The sequence below is a fragment of the Panonychus citri genome, unplaced genomic scaffold (genome assembly GCF_014898815.1).
Source record: "Panonychus citri isolate SS breed McGregor unplaced genomic scaffold, ASM1489881v1 Contig00117, whole genome shotgun sequence".
Taxonomy (NCBI): domain Eukaryota; kingdom Metazoa; phylum Arthropoda; class Arachnida; order Trombidiformes; family Tetranychidae; genus Panonychus; species Panonychus citri.
In genome coordinates, this window is record NW_026515522.1 from 1 (window position 1) to 23,462 (window position 23,462).

General features: G+C 29.7%; 1 protein-coding gene across 1 annotated transcript in view; it reads right to left on the reverse strand.

The window, feature by feature from the left end:
• Positions 1 to 20: 20 nt before the first annotated feature.
• LOC128390275 (uncharacterized) overlaps positions 21 to 23,462 on the reverse strand; it is a gene marked incomplete at its 3' end in the record, with an annotated part of 30,379 nt that continues 6,937 nt past the window's right edge. Inside the window, exons 2-3 of the mRNA XM_053349965.1 lie at positions 270 to 412; positions 21 to 187 (exon numbers count right to left, since the gene is read on the reverse strand). Of these exons, the coding sequence (XP_053205940.1) occupies positions 21 to 187; positions 270 to 412 (310 nt within the window). The remainder of the gene's footprint in view (positions 188 to 269; positions 413 to 23,462) is intronic.

Below are 23,462 nucleotides of genomic sequence, written 5' to 3' on the forward strand. Positions count from 1 at the left end.
GAACTTTTAGCTGAAGGTACATCAAGCATTGAACTTCCAGATGAAAGTATTTCGGGTTCCGTGGCAAGTGAAGATGGATCGGCTTCGGCATCAAGGGTAATCGAACCAATATCATCACGAAGTCCAGAACTTTCAAGATCGCGTCTTAAACGTATCTCATCATAAGAAGCTGACCTTACTTGCCGAGCTCAGGTAAAGTTAAATTGTTGGAACTATTATTCGACGATGATAATGAGCTACAATCGTTTGGCACCATCAGGAATGATAACTTTCTGAAGTTGAGTCAAGAGTTAATACTTTGTTCAGGTAATGTGAACTTGGATCAGATGAAGATGAACTTGGTGACATTTTCCCTGGAGACGAGACCGATTTAACGGTCGATGTGTGTTTCCGACGAAATTTATCGCGAAGTCTTTGCATATTGAGAAGGTAAAGATCGAACAAAAAAACTTCTTCACCCAAACGAAAATAGTACACAATTTATTCACAACTTTCGAGGTATTTTAAAAGGCGCGAACCACAAAATATGAACTGTTATCACATTAACAAGAGTCGACACAATGAATACCCTTTAATATCCTCTGGATATCAAGGGTAGTTGACAGACTAACTCTCAACATTTTAATATTACTTTGAATCCGTGAATTTAATCCAATTGTTGTCAATCAGTTAGACACTTAACGAAAGTATTACTCTTTCATTGATCACCTAATTTTCACTCAATTATAATGAAATAATTAACCTCTGATATTTTTGGGTTGATTAATTGAAATGAAATGAAAGAAGAAAATTTCCAACTTGATAATAATAATAACAACAATAATAATGATCATATTCCATCATGTAAAGAAAAATGAAACTGAGTCGGGAAAGAAAATCATCTAAGAACTGGAATGTTCAATGAACAAGCTGTTGAGTTAAGTTCCAATGGTTGAAACTTATTCCAACTGAGTACATGATGGAAACAACAATAATATCAACAGCATATCTTTTTTACCCTCTCAGTGGGTATTTCATGGTCTCTCTCTCTCTCTCTTTCTTTCTTCTTATTGCTCCCTCTTTTTTTCCAAGTTGTTCAGTCTCACCCATGGGGTTGAAATTCAGTTACTTTCATGTTGATTCATTACTAACCATCACCATAGATGAGTTTCGGTTAGCATTGGGCAAGTTGCCATCTATCGTTGAATTTATCAGTTAGATTATTGATCTTTATCATCTTCTGATTACAATTCATGATAAACAAGGAAGTGAACGAAAAAGAAAGAGAGGAAAGGCTAAGAGAAAGACTTGCAAAGTAAGAGGAACAGGAAGAGAGAGAGAGAGAGAGAGAGAGAGAGAGAGAGAGAGAGAGAGAGAGAGAGAGAGAGAGAGACCGGTAATAAAGAGTAAGAGGTAAATTATATCATCAATTTATCATCACATTTCTTACTAACCAATTGTTTAGTTTATCTACCAGTTAAGAGATGTCACTACTTGGCGATATTTGACGAGAAAAAAAGTTCTAATACCTTTTCTTTTGTATTATGAATCAATAACATCACATTGCTATTGAACGATTCACGTTAAGTGAAAAGTTAAAGATAAACATTGAACAACCAATAAAATTAGGGTTATCATTGTAGCGAAAACAGAAAATTTAATTTGATAATTGTAAAGACAAACACTCGAGATTTAAAAAGAACAGAAAAAAGTTTTAAAAGTTTTAGAAAAAGGTTCATTCGATCTAGATGGTGAACGATTCTGAATATTGTTTGTTGAAAAAAATGAGATCGATCTTATCTTCAACCTGGAAAACTATTAATCTAAAAGTGATAGGTGTTCATCTAATATCAATACAAATATTAGTCATTCATGAGCAATTGAAAAACTTTTTTTATCGTTTACAATATTATCTCCGATGAACATAATAACTATCAGAGTATTTAAAGTAAATCGAATACGAAAAAAAAAGAATTCACAATAAATTTAATCAATTGATTGATTTCAAGAAAATTGGAATCAAATTTGTTCAATTGATGAGTAGAAATTTAAAATGTTAAAGAGTAAGAAGGAAAAAAAAGTTCTTAACCAAATTTCCCAAATGGAGTAACTGTTAATACTTTTACCACCGTCACCAATTTTATCATCTTATTTGAATACATTATCCTTCTTATATCCCATGTATTATGAAAGTACATGAAGATTCAGAATCTCTCTCTCTCTCTCTCTCTCTCTGAGTCTATTAAATGTTATGTAATAAAAAGTGTATTGGTTTATATTGTATTACCATCATTATGTATTGTGTTATGAGGGAAGGTGGGAAAAGGAGTAGAGAGGTGGAGGCAAAGTTATCGATCGACCTCGATCCCACCTCTTAACATGAATTTATGTTTTCATCTTATTCAGTTATAAATAATATTCGTTGTTATTGTAACATTTCTCTCTATTTGCCTGGAATATCATCATTTATCTCATTCTTTCTCTCTTCATCACTTTTTCTTTAGAAAATTTTATCTTCTCCATGTCACCTTTTTCCTTTAACTTGAAATCAAATGGTGGTAAAGAAAATGAAAGATTCAGCAAAGTAAGAATGAGAGAGAGAGAGAGAGAGAGAGAGAGAGAGAGAGAGAGAGAGAGATATTGAAAAAAATCAAGTTCTCAGTTAAAGGTGAGAGAGAATGAAATTTTCCATCATGTAACTTGTCAATCATTACTGTTTGTATGGGTTTCTATTTTTACCTGAAGGGATTACATAGTATTCAATATAACTCATCATCAACTTATAAAAGATGATTCTGATGATGTTGCTAATGATGAGAATGAGATGATAAATTGTTTACAGAACAGAATAATAGAATTGAAATGAAAACCAAAAAAAAACTTTAATTCGAAAACGTAATAAGTTATTTTGTTATCCTACTGAATTGAAACTCTCTAAATTCAGCATGATAATGTTTCTAATGCAAATAATTTAACTCAAATAATTTACAATCAATGTTCATCACTATTCAGAGATGATTACCTATTGTTTGTTTAAGAAAAAATTACCATGAAATCAAATTTCATTACCATGTATCCTCAGTGTAACTTTGTAATGAAGCAACAAGTTATTTATCTAATTCGCAACAATTAACATCAATTTACTTTGAATAATGTTAATCGTTGGGAATTTCATATTTCTGATCATCATGAAAAGTACCACAGTTATTTCATCACTCCAAGAGTTGAATTGTGAGAAAGAAACTATTGAAACCAACTCGAAATTGTTAATAATTAAAATGATGGAAAGAAAATAATTTTCTTCTAGTTAAAGATAATATCCTTAGGGTGATAATCGTCACCATGGGAATCTGTGAGTACATCAGGAAAATCACCCTGAAGGTAATGAGCAGATAACTGGCTCACTATTTGTAAGAAATGCTTATTATGATAAATAAAAGAACAAGAAAAACGAAACTGAAAAGTTGTGAGTTTTGGTTATGAGATTCTAATCACTCAATTCAAGTCATAATTCATCAATTGGATTTTATGATAACAATAACTTTCGAGATGTTATCGGACAAGATTCATAGAAGAAGAGAAAAATTCTGAAGAGACTGATGATCATAATGATCATTGATTGTTGACAAAAAAAAGTGGAACAATTTTTCCAGTGGGTGGCAAGTCATGGGTACATTCAATTCTGATTGATGATATTACTTTTTTTACTCTACTCTTTCCCTGTCTTTTTCCTGAATCCCATGGTTATTAAAACTATTGAAAGTTCATTCAATAATACAGGGGAAACTTGGAACAGGATAAAATTCAGTATCAAGTTTGTGAACTTTTTTCCACTTGAAATCAAGGAGATAATTAATGTTACCATTAATCGATTATCTCATCTTCTTGATTGCTTTTTTTTCCTTTCATTCATTTTCATGGTAATTGCATGGAATAGAAAATATCATTTGTTATATTATTTTCTTGAAGCTCAACTAAAAGTCCTCAGAATATGAACTTTTCATGGAAAGAGAAAAGTTCCAAAAGTCTTAATTCTTGCAAGTGAAAATCTTCACAGCTTTTGATTTCTCAATTTCTAAGGCTTGTTCCTTGTAAAGTTTATCTTTTACTAAGTTTCTGACAGAAAGTTCTTTCTAAGAACTAATTAATTATCTCCTCATTTCAGACTAATCATGTGTTAGTTACCTATTCACATCCCTGGTAAACACCAGTTAGCTTTCCGACTCTCATGAGGATTTTCAGTCTTGAAATATAAAAAGTACCAACTTATTTACTAATTTCATTATCACTCTGAGTCTATTCACCTGAGTTATGAGGTTTCATGATAACATCCCTCATTGTTTTCCTACTGTTGATGTAATGTTTTCACCTTCAATTCCCAGGAATAGGAAGAGGAAGTAGCTTTTCACTTCTGGTAGAATTGAATCAATCTTGGTGGAGGAAAAGTTGGTAAAACTGTTATCATCAGATTATCTTATCGTCATCGATAACATTGGTAGGTTTAAACATTGAGTAAGATTATGAGAAGTATCATTTCTAACTTGCAAATCCTAATCTAATCAGAATTTCCAGAAGTTTATCTCGATTTTTATTGCTCATCATCTGTTAAGTTTTCAGATGTAATCATGATGGTTTATTGATGAACATTAGTTATCTCAAGTGATGAGAAAGTAGATTTGTAGGCTCATTTGATATTCATTGTGCAGGCGAAACTTTTTGTTTCATTTATCATTGAAACTTAACGATAATCGGGTAAGCAGATTAATGATTCTGTTTACCTGAAGTTTTCTATGTTTTCTCATGAATATCTAACATTAAAAATAGATGGAATATCCTGGATAAGGATCTGTAGATTGGGAATACAGTTGAGAAGTTATTATCATCCTATGGAGTTTTTTCTTCTTTTTCTCTCCTCTACCAGGTAGACATAAACATAATCATCTTCTAATGATGGAACCAGAAGAATCCATGATGAAAAAAAGATGACGATTCTCTTATTCTCAAGATTAGATCGTAATTTAACCAATGTTGCTAATTCTCATAAGTGTATGAAGTTCACTCGTCGTATTCATACCATGAATTATCATTAATTTGGGATGAAAAAGGCAAATTACATCATCATCATAATGAACTTTTCCTCTTCCTGAAAGTGAGAAATTATTCCAAAAGGCTCTCTTATTATTATCGAATTCGAACTATTTATCAAAGTGTCAACACTATGAAACTTTACTGACAAAAATTAATACTGATTATCTAATCTGAATGCTAGAAAACCATCAATTAAGCTCATAAAAAATTCACATTTTCAAAGTGCTCACAAAAATACTTCACACCCATTGATGAATCTATTCAGTTATAGCTGCGATTCCAGGCCAAATGTACACATGTTTGCAATAAAACCGACTCAGTTCAACGATAACTAATCAGCAGAATTGAAAATTGTCATATAATCACTTGATAAAAAATTGGTTTATCAATCAACAGAAAACTGTTGATTGTAACTAATCTGAAGGAGAAACTGTTGCTATTTCATATTATTCAAATGTTTTTATGACAGAAAACATTGATTCAGTTGATAGCAAAACAAGAACATGAAAAAATATCATGAAAACTTTGTCATCGAAAAAGATTAAATTTATCAGAACTTTTCTTGGCTCATTAGATAATCTGCTCTTCAGGTAGTAATTAATTGATAATAACTAATAGTGGCAAATGTCAATTCTATTTATCTCTTAACCTTAATTATCGTAGAAAATAATTGCTGCAATTAACTTTCTTCCAATTAATCTTAATTCGAGTTTCGTTTTTTTTTGTTTCCTAATAAACTTTTCTTTTCCAACCAAAGTTGATTGAAAATTTTTTACGATTTTTACATAAACTTTATAAGCTAATTAATGTTAATTGAGTAAAAATAATTATCTTGAATGAAAAGATGAAAGGATTTTCATATTCAGCAGATAATACAGTCTCATGATTAACAAAGCGATTAAGGATGAGGATGCTAAAGAAATAGAGGTTCAGTAATTTATTTGTTCACTCAAATTTGGTCTCCTAACTAATTAGATGATAATTAATTTATCTTCAAATTATATTATCTTGTGTCATCTTTTCAGTTTAAACAATGACAATACTAATCAAGCTTACGATGATGATGATTATAATTAGGACACTTAGATAATGACAACTTTTTTTAGGCAATTAGTTAATCACAGTTAAGGTTTCCAATTATGGGAAAATTTTCCATTTCAAACTCTTGATTCGTTTGTTATTATCAATATTTTCCAATGAGATTAATGAGAGAGAAAAAAAAAATATTCTAGTTCAGGTAAATATTAAATTCCCAGGTAATTTGGTGAAATTTTTTCTTTTCAATAAAAATCAATTGTTTCTCCATCATTAATGATTGTCATGAAATCATTTTCTCTTTCATTAATCTTCAAATTTCATTCAATTTATTACATAACCTCGTCTAAAAATAGTTGGATGATATTTAGGAAAAAAACTCTGTCAATGTTATGTAACGGTAAAGTTATCGAAGCAATTTCAAGATATCTCTAATATCAAAACAGAATCGAGGGAAACAGTTCTAACTGGACATTTGAATTTATGAAACTTTGCTCTAGATTTGAAAGAACCTCTCAGATGGCAATTAACTACTGGACAGTAGATTAGCTTTTCCTGGTAGTTGAGTGATAATAATGAACATTGGTGATGAAAATAGTTCTAGAACTGAAGGAGAGAGAAAAAGAGATTCACAGAAGGAGTCATCGTGACTTATTCTCATTTCCTTTTCAATTATCATTTTACAGTACGCAGAAAGGTCAACCTTAGACTCATTGGTCAAGCAAAGTACATTTCCGGTCAAGATAACATGATAATAATGATAGCTAAATGATAAAAATGCAGCAACAATCAACATGAACACCAAGTTACAGTTAACAAATATTTCATTATGAGTCCAATAATGAAATGTACAAGTTTTTCAAAGAGTGTGGAGAAAGGGAACAAGACATAAAGTCTCCTTCCTCTTTTGTCATCATCAATTTTATCATGATGGTTTAGAAAATGATTGAAGAAGAAAAAAGTTCTGATCAGAACTCGAACATGAAATTACTTTTTGGACGAAAACATTTATTATTCTAGCCAGTGATGAGCTTTTATCATTTCTCTCTCTCTCTCTCTCTTGATTGTAACAAAAATGGTTAACTAGTTATATTACTTGTTATCACCACTGATTATCTTTGAGAGACTTAATCGTTCCAAAGTACACTTGATAAATTCAATTGACAATCAACAATGTTGATGATGTTAATGATTATCAACATTATTCTTGATCACTTGATTGTTCATTATCAACATAATTGATTGATTTTCATCTCGATGATTGAAAGTTTTACTTTCCTTTCACTAAAGACTTTGAGTAATATCAATCGACTGGAGCACTGAATGTTACTTTTACATGGCCGAGTATTTTGAGAACGGAAGAAGAAAGGAATCGTATAACATATAACGTATATCATATAAGATCATTTGGTTAATGAGTTAAGGATAATTTTGTTTCCTAAAAGTTTCAGCAACAGAGAAATTCAACAATTGAAATGCTTCAGAATTTTATCAGAGATTCAAAGAATAATCATTTGACTACTTTTATAGAAATTTTATAATGGACAATGATAAAGTTTTGGGCTTGGTGCTAAAAGGGAATCAGGCAACCAGAACGAATTCATTCTTATCTGTTGATTCTTTAACTTGGTGAATTGGTCAATGTTCCATATACATTAACCAATTTTATCGCGATTCTGATTATAGTTGAAAATGAACTGAATGCGGAAGTTATAGTTATCCTGGAAACAAAGCTCTCTCTTTATCAACTCCCAGGTGATTAAACTATTGTGAGATTTTCTGATAATATCAGGGCTTCAATTGATGACTTTTGTGCATACAAATGAATTCTAAGTATATGTTACAATGGATATTCACTCACATAAAGTTAATTTCAGACATACAAAAATACTATCGGACAATGGCAATGTCCTAATATGATTATTTCTATTTCAAATAAGAGATATGCTGATAGGAAATATCGAGATATGATATGTTGAGCTCGAAGCTGCAGTCTGTCTGAAATCCAACTCAAAAAGTTCAGGTAACGAAACTTCAAAAAGATTCAACCCCTCAAGGCTTTCCAGATACTATGTAACTCAATTTACTGATTTTAACAGGTTTAAACTCAATTAATTTACTTTAATGTCGTGGTAATAAAATATTGCGATTTGGACTAGAAAAATGTTCAGTTATGATTATTTTAATTGACGTTTAATGTTTGAGTAAATTGTCCTTATCAAGTCGATAAAGTTCTTCGAGCCTCAAGAAACGATGTAATCATCAAGACTTCGTTCGAAACTTTTTGTTACTTTTCGAGTCTCGAAACAATATTCCCTGGAGCTTTTGTCAAAGGATTCTCTTCTTTTGGAAGAAAAGTTTCAAAATAGACTCAGCAAAGAAAAACTATTCAATTTCATGATTATCTTGTTATAAAATTGAAGAGACATTTAAAATTGTAGTGATATTTTTTTCGTGATCTTCAATTGATTAACATTAATGTTAAGTTGAAATCAAACTTTATGATTATAAGATTGAAAAAAAGATTCTGAATGAACCCAAATTGAATCAAAAAACGATTTCGCAATTCATTGATATAATAGTAGATTATATGTTCTAAGTATCATGTAACTGGAACATGTAACACAATCTCTCTCATTTTTTTATCACAAAGACAGAGAGGGGAAAAAATGTTATAAACAGCCTGATGGATTCCAAGATGATGATGAGGAAATTTCCGCTCGTTTCCTTTTCCAATCATTACCATGAAGTCAGTTGTTCATTAGGTAAATTGACTATAAGTAAAATTGTTCCAAAAACGATAAATCTTTTTCTCCTCAGTTAGATATCCCAGAATTCACAGCTCATTATTCATACCTCTGTTTACAGAATAACCATGATTAGTAATATTAGTTTTCTTTTACAGAATATAAGAAAAAGCTAATAAACTTACCATTGTGACGATTATTTTGATAATGGTGATGACCATCATCGGCTAATCGATAGACTTGTTGTGGTCAAGAAAAATATTTCTCGCCATCAATGTAAGATAATAAAGAAATGGACATTGTACTTTCCTGTTCCCTAACCAATAGATCATAAAATTAACAATTTCCTTTGATCTCAATATCAATCTCACCATACAATAAACCTGATAATTGATGACTAACAATTATCGTAAGAGTTTGAATATTAATCTGTAATTTATGACCAATAATAAAGTTCCTGAGACTCTTGAATTAATATCCTGATAAAGTTTGGTCTGAAATTCAGCAAAAGATGAAAACAAAATGTCATTCAGATATTCAGGTTACTCAGAATTACAACTATGAATTCACCTCATGCTCATTTACTGGACATAGAGATTAGATCTAAGGTTATCGTACCTGAATATGAAAATTATCCCTGAATGTTGGTCTTTTTTTCCAGAAACATTGCCTGTATCATTTTACCAAAACTCTCAAATGAATATAATGTGTATTCAACTTTGATAATTTCCATGGTATTGATTATCCTTCTCAACCTTGTCTGATACATGGTGACAGGGATAATGGCGATAATTATGATGATAATATCATTAAATAATAACAACATTATAAGCTTGAATTATTAGGTAATAACCTTAATTGTGAATATGAAAATAATTTACATTCCCTGTAATTGCCAGGATAATCAATTAAGTTCATTGTTACATGAATTTGATAATAATAATAACCCAAAACCAATAATCTTGATGATAGACAATCTAAAATCACCCATCAAACCCAATTCATTATTATTATTACCATGGGGATCTAATAATTCAACAAATTTTCAACAAAAGTTTGAGTAACAATTTTTTTATCGTTCCTCTTGTAACTTTATCTTTCAGCATTGAGAATAGATGAGAAAAAATATAAACCATTGTGTGTCATGATGATGAACAATAAAAGTCATGATAACATTGTCTTATTGTCTGAGAAAATAATGATAAGATACATGTATCAATGTCATATTATCATAATAAATAATTACTCAAAGAATTACTTTATCTCTCATAGACATAGAATATATATTCATACGATTTCTGTGTATACACATCATTGTATTCATTTATCATGATAATATTATCTCTCGTTTCTCATGAACAATTTGATGAAGTAACAATGAATTTGCTCATTATAATATAAGCATAAAACTGTCAGCATTTTAACTCGTAGTTGATGATTATACACTTTTTTCATATTCTAAAGCTAAACTTTGATATGAATAACTATCATGAGGATGCTACACTTATAACCGATAACCTTTGATTGAATTTCATACATGTACCCAATGTAATTGATAATAAGAGTAGATATACACATGAAGAGGTATAAAGGTAAACATTGACCACTGGTCAATGTTTGAAAAGAAACGTTTTCTTATCTAAATGTTTCATTTATATGCTAATCAATTCTGATAAAATTATCGTCATGTTTATCAGAATCAATTGTTGCCTTATTATGTTGATATAATATAATCATAATTATCTTTTTTTTCATGACTTGCCATGAATTCATGGTGATAAAAGTATAATATACATGGGAAACTATTAAACATCATAAATATACAAGAAACTTTTCATTTTCTTCTTATACCATTCAACCGACAATTCTGTTTCCTATTTTTTTTTCTTAACATTCTCATGATTATATTCATCATCATGAATATAATGTAATCAACAATGAATGGATGAATATATTACTCTCAACCCATGGCAATGAAATAATGACAATAATAATAGTTGAAATTCCCATTTTCTTGGGTTACTCAAAGTATTAGAAATAAAAAACAATCATAAACATAATCATCATGAAGATAACTTTTCCCTTCAACTCATTAATTTCATGGTGATATTCAATTTGTGTGCAAAATAATTATCATTGCTATTATATTATAAACTTATCAACAAGCTTCAACTATTAACAACTACTACTAATATGAATACAATTAAATTCACCTTTTGATTAACCTTAATAACATGAAAAGATAAAGATTAATGTCATCATATCAAAATCTTCTTATTGTTATCATATTAATCTGGTTCCAAATCTTACCTTAATCTTATATTCAAAAGTGTTTATTATTGATACTAATACAATGTCAAACAGATAAACATGATGAATAATTAATGATCATTCGTGTTTACTAGTATACCTTGAATAACTTTGGTTATATTAACAAGAAAATTAAACTACAATCAAAACATTTTCAGTCCAAGAAAAGTTAATCATAGTTATTTCATGTAATCATCTCACCAGAACAGAACGATAAAGTCAATGGTTAATACCTTAATCTTGCTCATGGACTAATATTTATTAGGAATTTTTTAATTACAATAGTTGATTTACATTTCAGCTCATTATTGCCAACTTTGTTATTTGTCTTTGTGATTATCATTATCTAATTGTTTTCTCGATAACAAATGGTTATCAAATTAGATTCACTGCAATCGGAGTGTAATTGTATTATGAAATTAACTGAAGGTTAAGGTTAAAGTTGCAATGTGATTCGTTTAAATTGATTTTGATTGAATTAATTCGTGTTTACAATTAGATTTGTTGTTATTGTTTACTTCCAAACGAATTATCACTATTTTTATTTTTCATTGATTGGCGCAATTTAATCTCATCATCGGATTAAACTCGTAATACAGATTTATATTTACTTTTTTTAAGTCGCTGTTATACCTTTGTGATGTATTAATAATAACGAAAGATAACAAATGAACAAATAGAGTACTAACCAAAAAAGTCAAAAAACTCATGAAAAATTTTCACCTGGAATAAGTTTAATTACCTAATAATTAGCTCAACAATAATAACGTTACTAGTCGTTTAATTAGTTTTACTAATTTACTAATTGAGTTTGGACTTCGAGAAGAAAACATCAAAACTTTTTCAACTTTTCATTAGTCTAATAGATTTTCCGTTGCAAGATTTCCTTCTTTCAAAGTTCTTAGAAGTATCGAAATGTTATCTTCCTCTGTTCTGGAGTGAGTTTTGTTGTCGTAAGAGGTTATTCATTAACTACTGTTATTATTAATAATTAGAGCCAAAGCTTAAAATCGAACGTGCAAAAACGGATAAAATTAGGTATTTGACTACAGGAGGCAAAATACGATTTGAGGTCAAATACGATTGAATCGTGTTTAACTTATCGAACTTTTTCCAATCGAAAAAATGTTCCATTGACCCGAAACGGTGATAATCAGACGAGGCAAGGGCAGGAGAGTAAAGTGGATGAGGTAATTAAGTCCAATACAGGTCCAGAATTTTTGTCGTGTGGTTGAAGCAAAGTCAGAACGAGCATTATCATAAAGATAAGCAATAATTTTTTATTGACCATTTTTTGCGTTTTTTGATTAATTCGATCTGAACTCTTATCAATTGTTCACAGTAAAGTTAACCAATCACTGTTTGACCAAGTTCGAGAAGTCCCCAGTGTATTGGTCCTTTACATTCCCACCAAGTACAAAGCACCACCTTCGGTGGATGTTGCGATGGTCGGCAACTGGTCAGAGCAGGCTGGTTCGGTAACAGCCATTGTTTTTAGGCTCAATTATCGAGATAAATCCATTTTTCATACGACGTTTTAAATTTCCAAGAAAGCCAGAACTTTTGTTTCTATCAAGGTTTAATTGATAAAGTTCAATATGCTTTTGTTTATTGTTAACACGTATATACATTTTTACGGTATGAAACGACTTATCTTTTCCTGAGACCTAATTTCTGAATAGTAAGAGAAATACATAGAAAGAGAAATACATCATAAGAAATGTTCGTACGAGCTACAACTCGACGTATTGAGAGGGTCGTCAGCAGGTATGGTATATGGCCTTGCATTCTAGCATCGGTCGTCCACTTCTTTCTTTATCTTCATGGTCAAAATTTCCGTCTTTGAATCTTGCAAACCACCTGTTCACCGTTGAACTACTAGTATTCCGTGCGTTTTTTTTAATAATATCAAGCATGAACAAATCAATCTGGTCTGATTATCGAATTGATAATATAGTTTCAATATAATCAATAGACATCAAAGACGAAAGAAAAATTTCAATGCTCAAGCTACACGAACTGAAAATGGTGTGCTGCTAGTTTTTGTATCAGGAAAAATTACAGCAACTGGATTCAAAAGTCTACCCATGACAATTCTGAAATTAATAGAAATATTGTGTAATCTAGAGAACACATAGACTCTTTCGTGGTACCTTTTGGTATCTTTTCAATGTCTCTAAATGGAAAGTGTAATCGACTGGATATTCGTTATAGTTAGTATAGTTTACCAACTAAATTTGGCACATCTTTACCAATATCAGAATTTAAACGCGTTGATGATCATGTTAATTGGTTAATTTGTTCCATAAAAAAGATGATTTCTGGTGATAATATTTCTCCTTCTCCACCTTCACCATTATCACCAATATCTGATGAAACCGCTTACGAAGTAGATTTTGCTTCAATGTTAAGGTAAGACTTTACATTGTTGATTTTTCCAATTGTCAATTTGTGCATTTTTCTTTTATATATTTCAAAAATTTCTTGAGTCAACCAGGGCCCATATGCCACAAGTTAGACCCGATTTACATTGCTATGGATCGAATCTTTCACTTGGAGGAAGACTTACAATCTGTTGCGGAGACATTAATAAAAGAGCAGTTAAAATATCTCACCACCGCTAAGGCAATTCTCATTGCCAGGAATTCTAATAAAACGATAAACTCTTTGGTTAAGCAGATAAATGAATTGGATTATCTTTTCAACAAGGAAGCCTACTAAAATGAGGCCCTCCATAGGGAAAATGAACAATTAAGATCAATGTTGAGAATTAAGGAAGTTGATGAAGGTAAAGAAGAGATAAGCTTTTTAACGTGGGTAATGGAAAAAGAGTTTTCCATCAACTCTGAAAAATTTGAAACCCCTAGAGGGCTATAATCACATTCATTGTGTTTTTAATATTCATTAAAATTCATTTATTTCATTAAATAAAATTCAGCAAAAAATTTCACCCTGAAACTTTGTCTCAGAGCTGACACTTTGGTCTGGATCTGATCTTTATATAACTACTGTAATGTAATCATTATCGAGACTCGTCGACCCTGGAAAATTGTTACTTAATTAAACTATTACAAGCCAATTTATAAAATTAATACAATCAGGCGTTTATAGCAAATTGGGTTGCTTGCAAGCCAATTTTGCAGTAACTGGCGAACCAGTGAAATAGAGCTCAACCAGAGCAAAAGTGTAAAAAATCTTATCACAGTAATTGGAGGAAGAACTATTAGACCACAGTTTGGCTTTCTTTAAAATCATTCTTAAAATGTACCTGATTATCCATGTGATTGCATAAAATATTAATATATTCAGTTTTGATTATCTCAGACAAAATTTATTCTTAGATTTGTTATCCAAAATATTGATGAATGAAACAAGTTGATAAATCAATGCCAACATTTTAGGATTGACTAACAATTATGAAGATTTTTCATTATTTCTGATGAATATTTAATGAGTTTTTATTTAAGATACTATTAGTAATAGGTGTATTGATCATGATGAATTTCCTTTCCCATAACTGAAAAATCAATATAATTCATTTCAAATCTTTTTGCAGTATTCTGAAGTCTGTGTACTAATATGAGATTACCAAGACCTGAAAATTGAAATTAAACTTTGTGTCCCTATTATAAATGTAAATTTGTGAAATATCATGAAATTTACATGAAATCTCTGATTAAATCAACAGGTTCCCGAATTTTTTCATGTAAATCATGATTATGATGATCAGAATTTAACTTGGAAATTTTTTTATCTGGTAAGATTTTTTTTCGTGACTCTGAATAATCAACATATAAATAATTATGATTTATTTTTCTCATTCGTTCTCCTTGTTGATGATTAATTTGTTAATATGATAAGAGCAAAAAGTTATTATCAATATATGGTGATGAAAAAATTCAACCAATTCCAAGTAAGATAAACGCAATTTGTTCACATCAGTGATTCACAAAAAAAGAAACTAATCTATCATGTAATGAGATAAAAAGGCAAATGAATGATGAACATCATGGTGATAATATTGCCTCTGTCTTTTAATGGATAATCAAGGTTAACAGAAATTTTCAGATCTTTTCATGGTGATTCTTTTTTTCCACCGAATTGATCAAACATTCATATGAATGAAAGGGTAGCATCAATCGTTGGGTAACGAGTTCGAACAATAAGAATGTATGGAAACTTCGAATGTAGGAAAAAAAACAAAGAATTTCAATCAGAATTTCACGAATAAATCACAAATCGAGTTGAGAACTTTTTTTGGATGATTAACCTGAATATCTACAACTTGTTGCAATATGTTTCTTATTTTCTTATTCCAAATTCAAGAAATGAAAGCTTCATGAAGAATAAGTTTCTCAAATCTGAATCTTGTACACTCAGAATTATGGAAACTCTTATCAAAGGAGAAATGTGAAAACAAATGATGACAGTGATATTATTCAGCAGTTTTTATCTGAAAAAAAGGAAAAGAATTGAGAGAAACATGAGAACATGATAAAAAGAATTGAAATAAGTTCTGATGAAGGGAAAAGATTCTTCAACTTCAAGTGATAAGATTGAAAACTTATGTAAATCGTGAATCTTTTATTTGGTGAGATTTTTTTCTCATCAGTTTTCTCGTCGGTGAATTGTTATCATTTTTATCATGTTCCTCTGATTTTCATCATTTGGATTCTGTTAAATTCACAAGGGTGAAAAATAAAAAGGAAAAGTTCAGGATAATAATAAGAATGATGGAATATCACCATCTTATCTTTTACTCTATTGGTCTGATGGCAATTTCAAAGATTATAATATTCATCATGCAGAAGATAATACAGAATCTATAGACTTGTTTATCTTTCTATTACATCTCAGGTAATATTTCTTAAGTTTTATGTAAACATTTTCTTTTCTCAAAAAACTTTTTTCACATTCTATTCGACACTTTTCTCTTTTATAAAAGTTCTGAGTAACTGGTGGAGTATTGCAAATTCGAAAGATGAATATTTTCCATGGATAAACAGAGATATTTTTTAGAATAGAATATAATTGATCGTGTTTTACGATTTTTATGCTTAAAATCACATCCAAGAAATTATTATCGATTGTAACTATTTGAATGAGCAAGCCTATGCAGAGCTTTTTACCGATGTTTTTAGCATTTTATCAGGCACTAAAAGTCTTGGAGACTCATTGAAACTGCAAAGCAAAAGATAATTAAGTCCAATGCAAAAGCTAGTGACTATTTTTTATCTAATAAACTTATCTTAACAATTGATGCTACGCTCATAAAAATCTATTAATACAAGCTTGATACCAATGTTTTCGAATACGCTTATTCATAAAATTACCTTCAAATAACCTTGAAACTGGCTTCCTTCGCTAATAACCTAGATGACCTTGATCTTTGAATATGATATGACGATTTATTGTTTCTCAAACTCATACAACCTAAGTTTTGAAAAAAATCGCAAAAGCATAGATAAAAAAAGCTGAATAGCTCTGAGTTTATTCACAAATTGCTAATACATGTATTTGAAAGTTATTGCATTTGGATTGGAAATTTTCAGCTCCATATTTCACCTCTTTTTGATAGTCACAAACCATCTTCAATCATTCTAATTGATTGAACGAGAGCAAGGGAAAAGTAAACAAACTCTGTTCTTCAGATGATCTGAGCCATCGTGGCCTCCGAATCAAAGAGTTTATTCAAATTTCTACGTTAACATTTCCATGTATTGATCCTAATATTAGACATTCGCTTTGATTCAATTTGTTCACAATCTGATTAAAAGTAGATTCACCAGCAGAACTTTAATATTTGATCAGAGTGGGTGGAGTGAAGGAGTGTAGACTTTACTTATTCTTGTTGAATGTTATCATGATTTGTATGTGACTTTCATTGTTTCAAACATTTTACCGTAGATTTTGTTTTTAATCATGATAATGGATTTGGTTTCATTGTTTTTACTTTTATCCCTGTTTTGTAATATTTTCAACTGTTATTTCCACCATGAAAGATGATATCAGAGTGAAAGAAAGTAAAGTATCACCAATGAATATTAATCAGAACTCAGTGAGATAGTGTGAGACTGAAGGATCATCAAGGAATATATTTAAACGAAAAAGTTAATGAAAAATTGAAAACCTGCAACAGGAAAATGAGAAATGCTAAATTAATCTGAAGGAAATGTTTTCATCATGAAAGATCATGAGAAAGATTTTAATCACTCTGGCTCACCATTAATTCAGATCAACTCCTGGTTATCTACATTATATTACTATTAATTGTAATTGTTGATTTTGCTGATATCATTTCCGTTATTTGTATCATGACAAAATCTCCAGGACTCTTGATTTAATTCATAGATAAACTTATAAACCTGCCATGTAAAAGTCAGAATAATGAGTTTTCTGTATAAAATAAAAAGTTCAACCAGAAATGATAACCGATACACTTGAATGCTCAGGTTACTTATCAAAGATATAATTGGCTGCTCATTTAAACAATTTAATTTTCCATAAACTTTTCGATTCATTCATGATAACGTATATTCACATTTGAATACAAAGAATTGAACAGCAACTAATCCCATTTAATTCTAGATGAATAAGCTTGAAGAAAACCTTTCGAAATATAAATGAATAAGGAGAAAGAATTTGAAAAAAAAATCGATTTTTTCACTCAAAGTTTTAGATTTCAAGTAAGTTCATGGTCGAAGTTCATTCGAATTGAATATATTCCTATTAGTATCACAATTACTTGACTGGTTTTCTAATTTAACGTTACAAAATGCTCTAAATATTTAAATTTATTCATAAGAAAAGTTCATAATGAAGCTTAGTTGATTCTATCAAGTCCTTTGCTACTCAGACACCTCTGAGAATACACCTTCGATCTCATGATAATGATGCTAAAATATTCACTTTCTCTGAAATTTCAGAGATGAAATTATTTCTTTCTTCGTTGTGAGTCTGTTCATGTTTACAGGAAATTCACAAGAGTGAAAACAAACGAACCGGAAGATTCATTCATAATTTTCTAGAATCCATTGTTCCATTATGTTTATTATCTCTTACTTTCTCCCCTGATATTTAATTTCTTGTTTACATTTTCTTTTTCTTTATCTTATTCTCGTCATCTTCAAACTGCCATTATCTTTTCCCATGAAGTATCTTCATAATTTTTTTATCGATTTTTCATCTCAAATAGAATCTTCATCATCTTTTTATCTTCACCAAGTTTATCACGATAACAATAAACATCGGCAATAAAAGTGATGACGATAATTGAAATTTAGAAAGAAAAAATTGTTAACTTTGAATTTTCATTACGATAAAGTCTCAGTTGTTCAATTCTTTACTAATGAAAGTAAACCAAAATTGAGAATATTAATAAAAAGAAAATGAAAGAAGATAAAATATCCAGAGAAATGAAAAATTCAAGAAATTTTTTTCTACAATTGAACTTTTTATAAATAAATTATTAAAGATTCAATTTCTTATCTAGATGAAAGTGAAAATTCAAATCTTTGATTCAGGAATAGAAAGAGGAAAGTTTCCAACTGAATTCGTTCAATTCTGGTTCATTTGCTGAAATGATTTCATGGTGATTTTCTCTGACATTTTTCTTCACTCAGGTGAAAGGATAGTGTTCATTTTGAGGTGAAGAGAGTACCTGAAACGCCCTAAGGTGCTATTTTCATCTGTAAATGCTCAAAACTCAGATGAGAGAAGTGTTTGAGATAGTGAAGAAGAAGATGATGTTCATCTTTGTTTCTTCTTCTTTTTGTGCAAATAGTGAAATATAAAGAATAGTTCATGTTGATTCCTTTGAAAAAGTTCTTTCCCATTACTTTTCTAGTTGCTTGTTGCTTCTTGTTCTTAAATCTTAAATTCAATTGGTTGTGAAAAGATTTGGAGGCAATGTTAATGCTCCAGTTTCAAACAACAAACGAAAAACATAAATCATAACGAGAACTTCTTGAATCATTGAATAAATCACAAGATAAAAGTTGTGAGACATAAAGAAGATTTTCACCTGTCACACTTTCTCATGATTCAAATACAGCATCAGGATAGAGTGTTAGAGAGTATAGAAATCTATTCATATTCACGAAATCAGCATTTTCCTTGGAATATGGAGTATATGCATATTTTTATCTCTCCAATCGAGAAGAATTCACAAGACTCGTAGTCATCAAAGTAACTATTCAGCATCATTAGATTTTCGCAGAAAAGTTCAACAAAAATCTCGATAAATTTTCATAAGCAAAGCAGTAGATTCAAGGTTCAGACTATGATAAAGACCGTTCGAGCTCTGAAAAGTTTTGACCATGCAGTCGATGTTATTAATACATAGTTGAGATAACCAATTCTGTGAGTTTTTCAACTTTATCATTTGAATATATCTGAGTTATTTAATCAACTTGCCTTATCATTTGTAACTGATAACATTAGACTAACTAGACCGGTTTATAATTACAATAAACTGATCAGATATCAACTTGATTACTTATTGTAGGATATGAAAATGAAGAGTCAATTGTAATTCAGATGAATAGTTTATCATCAAAATTTGATCACTGGCAATTTAAACGCTCATCATGTTGTGTTTTGTTTTATGGTAAAATAAATCTTCATGTAACATTACCATGAGAGTGGATTAAAAGTGAAATGAGCTTGAAGGTGATAATCAAATGTTACATTTCAGCTCTTGGCTCATTTATCATTGTTAAGCATCTTTAGTGTATAAAGAAGCAAAAAAAACAGTAATAAAACTGAATATGAGTTTCTGGCTCATGATAATCATGATGAAACTGAAGTATTAATCAGTCAAAATCTGAATTCATTTGAATATAATGAACATGTTAAAGATTAGGGAAACATTTTTTTGCCTGTACAAAAAAATTAAGATGTAATAACATTAATAACAATGACTGTTGAAAACAAGCAATCAACTTTACAATTAGGCTGAAATTTCTGAACTTCTAAATTATTCTTGTTTGTCTTCAACAATTTGAACTGTTCACGAATCCTCGTGATATGTTAAAACTCAATCGTAAAGATAAACATGATAATAAAATAATTTTCATGTTTAATAAATTGAATGGAATGGTAATTTTTGTAGCAAACATTTAATTTCACTTTCCCAAGTTACAAGTCTTGAGTTATTGAAAATTAGATGAAATTAACATTCACCAAGAGAATTGAATTGAAATATTAATTCCATGATATTCACTTTCTTTCATGAGAATCCTCGTTCTCTTGTATCTGTCAGAAATTAGGTTGTTTTAACTTTCGAACTAAATTATCAGCGTATATCTGAATATGATCAATGTTACTACGTGAATAGAGTTCCAAATAATAAAATTCTAAGGTGTAACTGTTTCTCATGAATTCTGATCATTGAATTTAAAGCTAAAAAATGGCAAAACTTTTTCCTCTTAGAATTTTCTCTTTCTCTCTCAAATACTAACATGTATTTCTCTGTTATTATTATTTTAAAGTGAAATAAATCAAAACAAGCATAATGATAAGTTTCAATTTCGAATTTACAAGAAAACAAAAAAGAATAAAAGAAAAAGTTATTCAAGTAAATTGAAAGTTCTAAACAGCAACATAGATTAATGGTTGGAACCTTTGGGTTCCATTAAAATAATTTAATTCAATCGGAATCATCGATTTATCTTAACAAGAATCTACGTAAATAATAATAATTGAAACCTATTTTTTCGTCCTCATGAATCTTACTCATGATAAAAAGAAAAGTAAAATTCTCAATTTCTATTTACTATTCATTCAGTTTTGTTGGTTTAAATTTTTAACCTTTTTCTCCATTATGGTCAAGTTGTTTTCTTTTTGTTCTGTCATAATTTCTGTTCACTTTATACAGAAAAAGACTGTGAAAGCTTTTCAGGGAAAATTTCATGATAAAGGTGATACGAAATTCTGAATAACCTTTTTTTCAGGTCTGGGGAGGGAAAGATTTCATTCTCTCTTTTCATCTTCATCTTAATCAATGTCCACGTCATTGTACATGGTTATCTTTATGATTCATCTTCAATCATCTTCATTATTCCTCATGAAAAGAATTCAAAGTCGACTGAACTTTTGATGTCCAAGGTAATAAAAACATTCTGACAAAATAAAATTCCAAAGTAGAATTGGCATCATGCTTCATAACCAATGTTACATTTCAATTCTTCTTTTCATATGAAACAAATTCATCATCTTCATCATAAAATACGAGCAAATGAAGGTTATTGACGACATGCTTATGCGCGGAGGGGATAATCACTAGAGTGACCAAAAGCTCATCCTAACAAATGAAGATTATGAAAATTATCAATCCATTCAACTTTTTTTCGTTTGTGATATTTTCCACATATTCTTGGTTTGGAAATTGTGGTAATTATAACTTATTGGATAATTGTATTCAGATGGGTAATCGACTAACGAATAGGATATTAATAGATATAAAGACTTTTTTAGCGATCAAGTTAATCCCTTGTTTATATCAATGTGGTTTCAAATTCCTTGTTGATCAATTAAGTTTCGTTACCATGCAAATGATTTTCTCATGATTATCAATCTCATGGTTCAAGACTGCATTGAATTGCAACATTTCGTGCATCTTATTTAGTTATTTAAGTTAATTGGTAGATTTATGAATCAATAGAGTATTAAAACTGTACAGTTAACAGAAAATTGCAGTAATTTTTATCTAATTTCTTCAGAATTTTTTTAATTTATATAAATCTCATTACGATAATCTAGAAAAATACTAATTTCCAACAACAATTTAATCTTTTTCTGATTGCTGATTGGCAGAATTACTATTGATTCCAATCAGAGAAAAATTAAACGCTCATTAAATTCAGTATTCTCTTCAAGGTATAGAATTTAATTGTAAAATTCTGATCAGTTTGAAAGAGAAGAAAAAAGATGAAATACTAAACGATTAATCGATTTTCAATGGTAAAAGTTGATTAAGTTTATTGATTGAATTTTCACCTTGATCATTATCGTTGATCGTATTATATAAAAGTACAAGTTTATTGTTTCGAATACTTTTATTGATCATTGAACAAAATGATTCCACGACAATCAACACATTAAATTTTATGGTTGCTTTTTGATGTTGAAAAAATTAGCGACTGGCGGGAGATTTGAAGTTAAGTTTATTGATATTTATATTTCATTGAGCTATAAGATAAACAGATTGAATATCGAAAGCTCCTCAGGCAATAAAAGTCTGAGAACTAGTCAACTAAAAATGAACTTCTCAAGATAATCTTGTCTCAGAGTTTGAAAATTTAAAGTTTTCTGATCGATTTCAAGTCATCAACAGGTGACCATCAGTTGAACCTAAATGGTTTTTTGGATTATTTTGAATTTTTCTCGGAAATGAATTGACCTGTAAACATTTTCTATGGCTTAGTAAAAGACGATTTCATCAGATGAGTGTGAAAATCCAACCAAATTACGTAAGTTCTGTGAGTGGTTGAGCAAAATGTGTTGAGTCTTTTCCAGTTTAATGTAACATTTGAAAAGTCACTTCATTAGCTTTCATCTAATAACAAATTCACCTGAGACTCATTTTCTCATCCATCACTTTATCTCGAAGAAAACAGATAAAACTATCATAACACTATCAACATATTCATCCTTGAAGATATTAAAATGATCAGAAAGTACAATTATCATAATTTGTTGAACAATCTATTCTAGTTGAATGATTAGCTCAACTTTTCAATGAAACTTATTGAACTTTCTTCTCGAATCAAAAGTTTTAAATCTGAAAATTCATCAGCTTAATTATTTAAAATGATCAGAAATGAATCAATTAGTATTAATATTATCTTCGAGTTATCAATTTATTTGTAGACAAAATATCAACAGAGTTTTGATAAAACTAATCAATAATTGTACTTATTTCTTATTGAGCTATTACAACAATGAATAAGAATTCTGTTTAGTATCACGAATTCAGAACTTTTGAACTCAGATTGCACTTGGAACTTTTCTTATTATCATTCATCATTTATCATGGTTATTAATTCGATACTCGATATTATCCTGTTGGTGCTTCTACAGAATGAAACATGATGATGATTGAATTTTTGATGGGAAATGTATTTACAGTATTGAGAAATATATATTGTTCCTTGTCTTGTCAGATTCTCAGTGATTTTTATCTCAATCAGATGAGAAAATACAATAATGAAAGTATTTCTATTAGGAAATTAATCTCTACAATAATGAGAGGAAAAATTCATTGATTTCATGATGCTCATAAAAATTTCATGTGACTTCAGG